The sequence below is a fragment of the Dama dama genome, chromosome 25 (genome assembly GCF_033118175.1).
Source record: "Dama dama isolate Ldn47 chromosome 25, ASM3311817v1, whole genome shotgun sequence".
NCBI lineage: Eukaryota > Metazoa > Chordata > Mammalia > Artiodactyla > Cervidae > Dama > Dama dama.
The window spans coordinates 31,412,846-31,425,574 of record NC_083705.1 but is presented as its reverse complement, the minus strand read 5'-3'; the positions used below and the strand labels follow the sequence as shown (position 1 = coordinate 31,425,574).

General features: G+C 37.5%; 1 protein-coding gene across 6 annotated transcripts in view; it reads right to left on the bottom strand.

Annotated features, from left to right (window-relative positions):
- Positions 1-12,729, bottom strand: part of SLC38A9 (solute carrier family 38 member 9) — a 79,305-nt gene that overhangs the window by 15,444 nt on the left and 51,132 nt on the right. For all 6 annotated transcript variants that reach the window (XR_009690562.1, XM_061129778.1, XM_061129781.1 and 3 more), the window contains 2 exons: positions 12,461-12,568; positions 251-357 (listed from right to left, as the gene is read on the bottom strand). Coding sequence is in view for 5 of the 6 variants with exons in the window: in XM_061129778.1 (XP_060985761.1) it covers positions 251-357; positions 12,461-12,568 (215 nt within the window). In the remaining variant the exon portion in view is untranslated. The remainder of the gene's footprint in view (positions 1-250; positions 358-12,460; positions 12,569-12,729) is intronic.

Sequence of the window (12,729 nt, the reverse complement as noted above, 5' to 3'; positions counted from 1 at the left end):
ATACGGCCAACTGTCTGTTTTTGTAAATACAATTTTCTTGCAACACAGGCACTACCCATTTGCTTACATATTGTTTATAGTTACTTTTCATGCCACAATAGTAGAGTTGGGTAGTTGCAAACCCATGGCCCATAAGGTCTAAGATATTTACCGCCCGAACTTTACAGAATTTTGCTGACCATTGTTTTGTGGTTTACATTTAAAAGTTAAGGTTTAGTAACAAAAGTCAATTCCTAAGGTAATTACTCACATTGTTTTCTTGGTTCTTGTTGTTCTTCAAGAGTGTGATAATACAATTATGAATAAAGAAAGCAAGGGTAAGCACCCCAGTCAGTTGTGGAAACTGAAATCTTATCTCTAGAAGAAAAAGAGAGAGGAAAAAACATGCATTAAAACTGACAACTGGAAAATGAGTACTAGTAGCCGAATAAAATGCCTTTATAAAGTTCTTCAAGGCTAACGTTATACTTGAACAAATACTTGAAAAGGGAAAGAATAGGAATCAAGAAATCATGCCTGTGGGGATGTTTTATTATTATTATCATTTTTGGCCATGCTTCGCAGCAAGTGGGAGCAAACCCATGCCCCCTGTGTTGAAAGTACAGAGTCGAAACCAGTGGACCACCAAGAAAGTCCATGTGAGGGTACTTTATATTAGTTATTTCTGTTTGAGGTCATACAACCAGTATGTTGCAGAACAAGATCAAATTCAGGGTCTGAATGAAAAATGGGCAGAAGACCTGAATATACATTTTTCAAAAAGATACACAGATAGTCAAAAGGTACATGAAAAAATGATCTACACTGCTAATCATCAGAGAAATTCAAATTAAAACAAAAATGAGATACTACCTTGCATCTCATACAAAATGGCTATCATCAAAACAGAACTACCATATTGACCCAGTAATTCCACTACTGGGTATATTTATCTGGAGAAAATGAAAACACTAATTTGAAAAGATAATGCATTCCAGTGTTCATAGCAGTTACTCTATGAGGTGTTCCAACAATATAGGTTAAAAAAAAAGCCCTATTGAGACAGACCTCAACAGAGGGATACTTTCTAACAAGAAAAAGAATGATCAACAGCATTATACTTACATAATTATAACAAAGCTCCAATATTTGAGAAGATGATAAAACTGTCATTTACACATGATAGGCTTACCTCAAGAAATAAGAAAAATCTCAAATAAAGAATCTAATTTTGTACCTAAAGAAACTATAAAAAGAACAAATAAATCCCAAAGTTAAAAGGAAGAGAAATAACAAAGATCAGCAAGAAATAAATGAAATAGGGACTAAAGAGATAATAGAAAAGATCAACAAAACTAAGAGCTGGCTTTTTTTTGAAAGATAAAATAGATAAAACTTCAGCTAGATTAACCAAGGAAAAAAAGGAAGGATTCATATAAATGAAAGCGAAGATGCCACAACTGATACAACAGAAATGCAAAAGATCATAAGATACTACATGAACAATCATACACCAATACACCAACAAATTGGACAATCTAGAAGAAATGAATAAATTCCTAAAAACATGCAAACTCCCAAGACTGAATCATGAAAAAACAGAAAATCTGAACAGACCAGAGATTGAATCAACAATTAAAACCCTCTCAACAGACAAAAGTCTAAGACCAGATAGCTTCACTGTGAATTCTACCAATTAAGAATTAATACCATCCTTCTCAAGCTCTTCCAAAAAATAAAAGAGAAAGATACTTCCAAACTCATTTTACAAAGCCAGAATTACCCTGATACCAAAGTTAGACAAAGACACTACCAAAAAAGAAAATTACAGGCCAATGTCCCTGATGAACACAGATACAAAAATTCTCAATATTAGCAATCCAAGTTAAACAATTCATTAAAAGGATCACACACTATTATCAAGTGAGATTTATGCCAGGGATGCAAGTATGGTTCAACATGTACAAATCAATCAGTGTGATACACCACATTAACAAATTGAAGAATAAGAATCATATGATCATTTCAATAGATGCAGAAAAAGCATTTTACAATAAGTTTAAGTGACTCAGTCACGCCCAACTCTTTGTGATCCGATAGACTGTAGCCTCCCAGGCTCCTCTGTCCATGAGATTCTCCAGGCAAGACTACTGGAGTGGGTTGCCATTTCCTTCTCCCAGGCTCCTGTAGGGGAAATTAAAATTGGATGCCACAAGTCCAAGGGAGCCTCCTGGGCATGTTCATTATCAGAATGTTCCTCTCCTTTGTAAAGCACTTCTGACTGTTTAATTGTGAACCATTCAGGGGCCATTGTCCTTCTGATCTTAACGTATCTAATATGCACCCCAAAGATTTTTCCCCTGGTACACATGAAATAATTCCCATTTTTATAAGCTTTATAACACCAAAACACAAAAGATGCAGACAAATTCCAAGAAAAACGGCACAGATTCCAGCATCGATGAATACAGATGAACTGATTCCCTGATAGGGTAAATAAATTTATCCTATAAAACAAATTCACCCTATAAAATAAATTTACCCTATATAACAAATGAACTCATTCCAACTAGGCTACCCACCGCCTCAAGAACTAGCTCCCAAATGAACCAGTTCCAACTGGACCAGTTCCCAAATCAGGTAAATAAATGTACCCTACAAATGAGCTAATTTCAACTAGGGTGGGCCTGCCCCACGAGAACTAGTTCTAAATGAATCGGTTCAGAGTAGAATCCAACAACACCTCTCCTCTGCAAATGGGTACCCAACCAAATTGGCTTGTCCTATAAAGGAAAAGCCCAGATTGATGGGAAAAAAATGTTCCCAGTGTGCACACTGGAGGGACTTACCCTCCAAAATCGAGCCTGAACACCAATTTATGATATTAATTCTCAAATAACTAGGTATGGAGGGAAAGTACCTCAACATAATAAAGGCCATATATAGGAAAAACCCAGAACGAATATCATATTCAATGACGATAAACTGAAAACTTTTCCTCCAAAAGGAGGAACAACACAGGATGCCTGTTGTTGGAACAGGAACAACACAAGGATGCCTACCTACTCTTGCCATTTTTATCCAACACAATATTGAAAGTCTTAGTCAGAGCAAGAAAAGAAATAAAAGGCATCAAAATTGGAAAGGAAGAAATGAAACTGACTCCATCTGTCAAGGATATAATACTATATACAGAAAACCCTAAGAATGCCACCAAAAAACTTTTAGAACCAATATATAAAATCAGAAAACTTGGGGAGCACTATTTCAACATACAAAATCTGTTGTGTTTCTATACACTAATAACAAACTATCAGAAAAAGAAATTAAGAAAACAATCCCATTTATAGTAGCATCAAAAAGAATAAAATACCTAGGAAAAATTTAACCAAGGAGTTCAAAGACCTATGAACTAAAATCTGTAAGACATGATGAAAGAAACTTAAGACACAAATAAATGGAAAGTGACTCCAAGTTCATGAATTGGAAGAATCAATATTGTTAAAATGTCCATACTACTCAAAACAATCTACACATTCAATGCAATCTCCATCAAAATTTCAATGACATTTTTCACAGAAATAGAACAAACATTCCTGAAATGTGTATAGAAACATAGAAGACTCCAAACAGCCAAAGCAATCTTGGGAAAGAGGCTTGAAGCTGGTGGCATCACACTTCCTGGTTTTCAACTTTATTACAAGATATAGTAATCAAAACAGCATGGTATTGACAAAGAACAGACACGTAGATCAGTGGAACAGAGTGCTCAGAAATAAATCCACACATATACAGTTAATTAATTTATGACAAAGAAGTCAAGAATATACAATGGGGAAAGAACAGTCTCTTAAATAAATGGTGTTGGAAAAACTGGGAGATACATGCAAAAGAATGAAACTGGGCCCCCCTATCTTAAACCATATACAAAGATCAACTCTAAATGGATTAAAAACTTGAAGGTAAGACCTGAAACCATAAAACCCCTAGAAGAAAACATGGGCAGGAGGGTAAGCTCCTTGATATTGATCTTGGCAGTGATTTTTTTTATTTGACACCAAAAGCAAAGGCAACAAAAACAAAAATAAACAAATGGAGTCACATCAACCTAACAAGCTTCTGTACAGCAAAGTAATCCATTGATGAAATGAGCAGGCAACCTACAAAATGGGAGAAAGTGTTTGCAAATCATGTATTGGATAAACAACTAATAATCAAACTATATAAATAACTCATATAACTCAATAGCAAGAAAATAAACAATCCAATTAAAAACATGGGCAGAGGACTAAATACAGATATAACCAACTATAGTCAGTCAAAAAACAGACAAAATTAATCTTTGGGGTTAAAAGTTAGAACAGTGGTTACCTCTGCAGGGCAATACCAACTGGTAGGGAGAATGAGACAGACTTCTGGGGTGTTATTCATAGTAATTTCTGGTTTTAAACAGGGTGCTGGTTATCTGGTTTGTTCAGTTTGTGAAAATTAATAAAGTTGTACACTTAGGAACTATGCACTTTTATTATAAATGTATGCTATACTTTAATAAAAAGTTCAAAAGCAAAAACAACAAAAAATGTGGGCTATATACATACTATTTAAAGTACATGTGGTTAGAAAATTATGTTTTTCTGGTTACAGATTAACACAATGCTGCTATCAAATGGCAAATCACTCCATAATCCTTGAAAATCAGTGTCTGAGTCTCTTTTTGAAGTCAGTTTCAAAGCATTTAACAGCTTTTCATTTTAAAAATGTAATCTTAATTGCAGTCTTGCTGCTGCTGCTGCTAAGTCGCTTCAGTCGTGTCCAACTCTGTGCGACCCCATAGACGGCAGCCCACCAGGCTCTGCCGTCCCTAGGATTCTCCAGGCAAGAACACTGGAGTGGGTTGCCATTTCCTTCTCCAATGCATGAAAGTGAAAAGTGAAAGTGAAGTCACTCAGTCGTGTCTGGCTCTTAGCAACCCCATGGACTGCAGCCTACCAGGCTCCTCTATCCATGGGGTTTTCCAAATTGTAGTCTTAAATGTATACTAATTGTTAAAAGTTAAATAGTATCACAAGGTTGCTAACAAAAACCAGTTTCATATCTTTCACATCTCCCATCCTGAATCCTGTTTCCCAGAGGCAACTAATTATAACTCTTGTAACTATTTAGCATATCTTAAATTTATAATCTATTTTTAAGTAATATGCTTATATTCCTTTTGCTTTACTTTAAAATGTTAGACATGATCCATTAATTTTCCACCAGAAGGCTTTAGGACTTTTATATCACTATCACCCTTCACTTCCCCATGTCCTATACCCCTAATAGAATCATAATTCTGATTTTGTAAAATCAAAGTTTTCATTTTTATGATTATTATCTATTATTCATAGTTAAGCCATGGAATCTATTACTATTATTACACTCTTCTTTCTTATATAAAATACTTGTGCTGTTTTATTGGAAGTAATAGTTGACTTTTTTCCTTTTTGGTTGCCTAATTTTCTAGTTAAAGCTAATTCTTCCCTAAACTCTCCAAAAGAATGGAAGAACTCCACTCTATCTATATAACACATCAAATAACCTTTTCCATTTTATTATTTTTGTCTTTGAAAAAATGCCTCTTGGAGCCATCTGTCTACCTGCTGTAATCTGGGCTGGCTGCTCCCTAGGCCTGCTGCACAGCTGTTTCCTAGGATTTCCCTTCACCATCATTCTGAGAATTTCTTGATATTCTACTTCTTTTTGGTGAAGCACATTTTGCAGTATTGTCCTGAGAAAGAGTGCACGGAAGGTAAAATTTTGTGAGACTTTCCGAAAATACCTTTATTATATACTCTAACAGTTGGATGATAGTATGGTGGGCTTTAGGATTTTAGGTCAAAATAATTTATTCTGAGACCTTTGTTGACCTTCTATTGTCTTTTTCTTTCAGAGCTGTTGTTAAAAAGTCTGATACTATTCTGATTCCAGATCTTTTGTACAGGCTTGTTCTTAGTCCCTGAAAGCTCTTTTCTTTATCCCTGGTGTTGTGAAATTTCATAATGATATGCTTTGGTGTGGGTCTTATTCACAATGTTTTGGGCCCTTATGTCTACAAACACATGTTCTTCAGTTCTGAGGAAATTTCTTACATAATTTCTTTGATAACATATAAAGCCAGGTGATTAGATGACATTATTTAGGGAATAAAGGTAGAGAGAAGCGGGGTTTGTGTCTAAACTGTGGATGACTATCATTTAGAAGTCAGAGATAAGAAAAGGAACAGTTATGTAGAAGAATCAAGAGAATAGGGTTTTAGAAGTTAAGCAAATAAAGTGTTTTAAGATGGAAGACGTGGCCAAATGTGCCCCATGTTGCTTATAGGTTGAGTAAGAAGAGGTATGGGATTTGGTCATGGGGTTTGGAAAGATGAAGTCATTGGTCATCAGTCTTGGAGTGACTGGAGCAAAAGCCTAACCGAAGTGAGGCAAAATGGAAGAAGTGGAGACAGCATAGACAACTCATACAAAGTTTTTCTTTAAAAGGAAATAACAGTTACAGGGAATGGGGTCATACGAGTTTTTGTTTTTAGACTGGGAAACATGTTTGTATACTAGTAGGAATAGTTTAGTAGGAAAAATCTGATAATGCATGATTAAAAAAAAAAAAGATAACTGCAAAAAGTAAAGTCCCCGAGTAGGCAGGAAAGGATAGAATGAAATACATTAGCAAGTTTTTCTTGTTATTTTTCCAATTATCTGGGAAGAAGGGTGATGGGATATACTTACTGAACTGAAAAATGAATTTTTAGAAACAAGAGTACATAAAGGTTCAATTAGACCCAGAAGTTTATGAGAATTTCTTCACCAGGACAGTAAAGATTCACACCCTCCAAGTTCTCTTATTTTTAATTAGCCTTTACTGAGAAAGATTTATGACATATTTTCTTTATTGAAAAATTATTCAATCACAGTTAGTCTCAGAGCCATAAATATTTATAAAAACTCCTTTCAGTCCTCATGATTCTCCTTTCATATCATTTACAAATGAAGCAAAGTGAAATAAATGGCTTGATAACTACTTAAACATGTTTCTCTTTTCCATCTTCTAAATAACTATTAATACTCTCCCTTTCTTTCATATTTATCTCTAATGTTCTATCATTAGCAGGAACTTTAATCACTAAGTCTAAATATAAATCATTATGAAACTACTTTTAGAAAATAGACTATTTTTATTAATCAGTGGAAAAAGTAGCTTAAAGTTGCCATTTTTATCACTATTCAATTTTAAATACAATCTGTGAGAAAAGGATGCCTTTCAAGCCCCAGTGCTTCCTTTATCCTGAATTTAAACTGACTTTTTATTCTTTGTGGGCGTCTAATAGAAATTTAAAAAATTAAAGTTGATGCAGCCAGATGAACTAAAAATAAGTAACCATGGTAACACAAACAATGACTTCCAACGATCACCAACTCAGTACACCTGGAAAACTCAAGAATGTTGTAATAAATGAAACAAAGACAACTATAATTGTAGGCTGTAGAGACAAACCTGAGAAATTGAATAAAGACTTGAAATCTACACTGCCAGAATCAACAGCTGAAGAATGGAAGGAAACCAGTCTTTCTAAATCAACAACAGGATTTTGTACTACTTTCTTTCTCCTTATTAGTTCTTAAGGTACAAGCATAATAGCCACTTCTATTTTCTAGTCTGTCTCCTCATTTAGCATTATCCATTCATTGCTTTGGACTTCCCTGGTAGCTCAGCTGACAAAGAACCTGCCTGCAATGCAGGTGACCCCAGCTCGATTCCTAGGTTGGGAAGATTCCTTGGAGAAGGGTTAAGCTACCCACTCCAGTATTCTTGGGCTTCCCTGGTGGCTCAGATGGTAAAAAATCCTGCCTGCAATGCGGGGCACCTGAGTTTGATCCCCTGGTTGGAAAGATGCCCTTCTGTCATGTTCAAAATACTCTAAATTTGGGTGAAACAAAAAATTGCTATGGGGGGAAAAAAGGAGGAAAAAAACACTTAATAATCACAATCTTAATTAGTCTGAAAAACATCAACATTAAAAGAAAAACCCATAAGGGGAACAATGATAATTACCAGCATTTAGTTCAGTTCAGTGACTCAGTCACGTCCGACTCTTTGCGAGCCCATGGAATACAATACACCAGGCTTCCCTGTCCATCACCAACTTCTGGAGCTTGCTCAAACTCATGTCAATCGAGTCGGTGATGCCATGCAACCACCTCATCCTTTGTCATCCCTTTCTCCTCCTGCCTTCAATCTCTCCCAGGATCAAGGCCTTTTCAGATGAGTCAGTTCATCACATCAGGTGGCCAAAGTATTGGAGCTTCAGCTTCAGCATCAGTACTTCCAATGAATATTCAGGTTTGAGTTCCTTTAGGATGGACTGGTTGGATCTCCTTGCAGTCCAAGGGATTCTCAAGAGTCTTCTCCAACACCACAGTTCAAAAGCATCAATTTTTCAGCACATAGCTTTCTTTATGGTCCAACACTCACATCCATACATGAGTACTGGAAAAACCATAGCCTTGACTAGATGGTCCTTTGTTGGCAAAGTAATGTCTCTGCTGTTTAATATGCTGTCTAGGTTGGTCATGGCTTTTCTTCCAAGGAGCAAGTGTCTTTTGATTTCATGGCTGCAATCACCATCTGCAGTGATTTTGGAGCCCCCAAAATAAAATCTGTCACTGTTTCCATTGTTTCCCCATCTATTTGCCATGAAGTGATGGGACTGGATTCCATGATCTTAGTTTTCTGAATGTTGAGTTTTAAGCCAACTTTTTCACTCTCCTCTTTCACCTTCATCAAGAGGCTCTTTAGTTCCTCTTTGCTTTCTGCCATAAGGGTGATGTTATCTGCGTATCTGAGGTTATTAATATTTCTTCCGGCAATCTTGATTCCAGCTTGCGCTTCATCCAGCCCAGCATTTTGCATGATGTACTCTACATATAAGTTAAATAAGCAGAGTGATAATACATAGCCTTGACATATTCCTTTCCCAATATGAAACTAGTCCATTGTACCATGTCCAGTTCTAACTGTTGTTTCTTGACCTGCATACAGATTTCTCAGGAGGCAGGTCAGGGGGCCTGGTATTCCCATCTCTTGAAGAATTTTACACAGTCTGTTGTGATCTACAGAGTCAAAGGCTTTGGTGTAGTCAATAAAGCAGAAGTAAATGCTTTCTGAAACTCTCTTGCTTTTTTGATGATCCAGCGAATGTTGGCCATTTCATTTCTGGCTCCTCTGCCCTTTCTAAAATCAGCTTGAACATCTGGAAGCTCTCGGTTCACATGCTGTTGAAGCCTGGCTTGGAGAATTTTGAGCATTACTTTGCTAGCATGTGAGATGAGTGCAATTGTGCGGTAGTTTGAGCATTCTTTGGCATTGCCTTTCTTTGGGATAGGAATGAAAACTGACCTTTTCCAGTCCTGTGGCCACTGCTGAGTTTTCCAAATGTGCTGGCATATTGAGTGCAGCACTTTCACAGCATCATCTTTTAGGATTTGAACCAGTTCAACTAGAATTCCATCACCTCCACTAGCTTTGTTCCTAGTGATGCTTCCCAAGGCCCACTTGACTTCACATTCCAGGATGTCTGGCTCTAGGTGAGTGATCACACCATTGTGATTATCTGGGTCATTAAGACCTTTTTTATATTTTTGTACAGTTCTTCTGTGCATTCTTGCCACCTCTTCTTAATATCTTCTGCTTCTGTTAGGTCCATACTGTTTCTGTCCTTTATTGTGCCCATCTTTGCATAAAATGTTCCCTTGGTATCTCTAATTTTCCTGAAGAGATCTCTAGTGTTCCCATTCTTTGTTTTCCTCTATTTCTTTGCATTGAATCACTGAGGAAGGCTTTCTTATTTCTCCTTGCTACTCTTTGGAACTCTGCATTCAGATGGGTATATCTTTCCTTTTCCCCTTTGCTTTTAGCGTCTCTTCTTTTCTCACCTACTTGTAAGGCCTCTTCAGCTAACCATTTTGCATTTTTGCATTTCTTTTTCATGGGGATGGTCTTGGTCACCAAGTTCTTCAGGTACTGTGTCTATCAGATCTAATTCCTTGAATTTATTTGTCACTTTCACTGTATAATCATAAGGGATTTGATTTTAGGTCATGCCTGAATGGGCTTGGGATTTTCCCTACTTTCTTCAATTTAACTCTGAATTTTGCAATAAGGAGTTCATGATCTGAGCCACAGTCTGCTCCTGGTCTTGGTTTTGCTGACTGTATAGAGCTTCTCCATCTTCGGCTGCAAAGAATAGAATCTGATTTCGGTAATGACCATCTGGTGATGTCCATTTGTAGAATTGTCTCTTGTGTTGTTGGAAGAGGGTGTTTGCTATGACCAGTGAGTTCTCTTGGCAAAACTCTGTTAGCCTTTGCCCTGCTTCATTTTGTATTCCAAGGCGAAACTTGCCTGTTATTCCAGGTATCTCCTGACTTCCTACTTTTGCATTTCAGTCCCCTATGATAAAGAGGACATCCTTTTTTGGTGTTAGTTCTGGAAGGTCTTGTAGGTCTTCATAAAACCATTCAACTTCAGCTTCTTCAGCATTAGTGGTTGAGGCATAGACTTGGATTACTATGATATTAAATTGTTTACCTTGGAATTGAACAGAGATCATTCTGTCATTTTGAGATGGCACCCAAGTACTGCATTTTGGACTCTTTTGTTGACTATGAGGGCTACTCCATTTCTTCTAAGGGATTCTTGCCCACAATAGTAGATATAATGGTCATCTGAGTTAAATTCTCCCATTCCGGTCCATTTTAGTTCACTGATTCCTAAAATGTTGATGTTCACTCTTGCCATCTCCTGTTTGACCACTTCTAATCCACCTGAATCATGGACCTAACATTCTGGGTTTCCATGTTATATTGTTCTTTACAGCATCAGACTTTACTTCCATCCGTAGTCACATCCACAACTGGGTGTTGTTTTTGCTTTGGCTCCGTCTCTTCATTCTTTCTGGAGTTATTTCTCCACTGATCTCCAGTAGCATATTGGGTACCTACCGACCTGGAGAGTTCATCTTTCAGCGTCATATCTTTTTGCCTTTTCATACTGTTCATGGGGTTCTCAAGGCAAGAATACTGAAGTGGTTTGCCCTTCCCTTCTCCAGTGGACCACTTTTGTCAGAACTCTCCACCATGACCCATCCATCTTGGGTGGCCCTACACGGCATGGCTCATAGTTTCATTGAGTTAGGCAAGGCTGGGGTCCATGTGATCAGTTTGGGTAGTTTTCTGTGACTGTGGTTTTCATTCAGTCTGCCCTCTGATAAAAAAGGATAAGACACTTATGGAAGCTTCCTGATGGGAGAGACTGACTGTGGGGGAAACTGGGTCTTATTCTAATGGGTGGGGCCATGCTCAGGAAATCTTTAATCCAATTTTCTGCTGATGGGTGGGGCTGTGTTCCATCTCTGTTGTTTTGCCTGACACTCAAAGGCAAGTCTGACTCAGTCTCTTGTGGGCACAATGCTCCTTTCTCCTGGTCCTGGTGTTCACAAGGTTTTGATTGTGCCCTCCAAGAATCTGTTTCCCCAGTCCTGTGGAAGTTCTGTAATCAAATCCCACTGTCTCCAAAGTCAAATCGCCAGGGGGTTCTGAGTCCCTTTGCCGGATCCCCAAGTTGAGAAATCTGTTGTGGGTCCTAGAACTTTCTTAACACTGTGGGAATTTCTTTGGTATAATCATTCTGCAACTAGATGGAGGAATAGAAGAATGTGTACTCATCTCTTGCGAGAACTCCAAAATTGTAACTTGCTGCTGGACAACTGTTGACAGGAGAATGTTGGATCTCACCAAAAAAAGATGTCCCATGTCCAAGGGCAAAGGAAAAGTCCTAACAAAATGGCAGAAGGGGAGAAATCGCATTTAGAATCAAACCCCCCTACCCACCAGAGATGCTCGGAAGGCTCAAACAAAACCGTGAGCACCAGGACCCAGAGGTCCCACAGAGACTGAGCCAGACCTGCCTTTGAGTGTCTGAGTGTCTCCTGTGGAGGCACGAGTCAGCAGTGGCCTGCCCCGGGGACAGGGGCTCTGGCTGCAGCAGACCTGGGTCACGTGGCATTACCTACCGTAGAACCACCAAGCAGATGACCTACAATTACTAGTATTATCCATATATATTTATTAGTTACTATGTTCTAAGTCTCTAAAATTCTAGGGTTATGCCTTCTCAGAGATGTCTAGAGAATGAGTTATTGATTTTTCAATTGCATTGTGACTTTGAACTCCCAAGTAGAAATGACAAAGGGTCCTGGTTATCCCCAACTGCAAGAAAACCATAGTAATTTCAACTGTATTCCTGGTTTTAGCTTAACAGCATTAATAAAAAGTGCTCATCATAAAAACTACGATTATTTGTTTTATAGTAACAATAGCTAAGAATAGTTAACTAAAGATCACATTATTGTAATTTATTAATTCTTTACTTGGCTGAAATAGCTCACCTGGGACAAAAAATTCTGTTGGTGTAAACCAGTGAAACTCCAAATGAAATCCCAAGCGAATAGCCTTCCAAGTGACGAGAAAAATCAAGTAGAGAACGGACACTGTGCCTGCAAGGAAAAATTCAGAAACCATTAATCATCTTTGTTTTACAGACTATTTATTTATTTATTTATTTTTACAGACTATTTAAAAATCAAATTTTGTTTCTACACTTTCAGCAAAGTTTGGAAAATTAGCATTAGTATTTATGTGCAGGTGAGATCTAAAG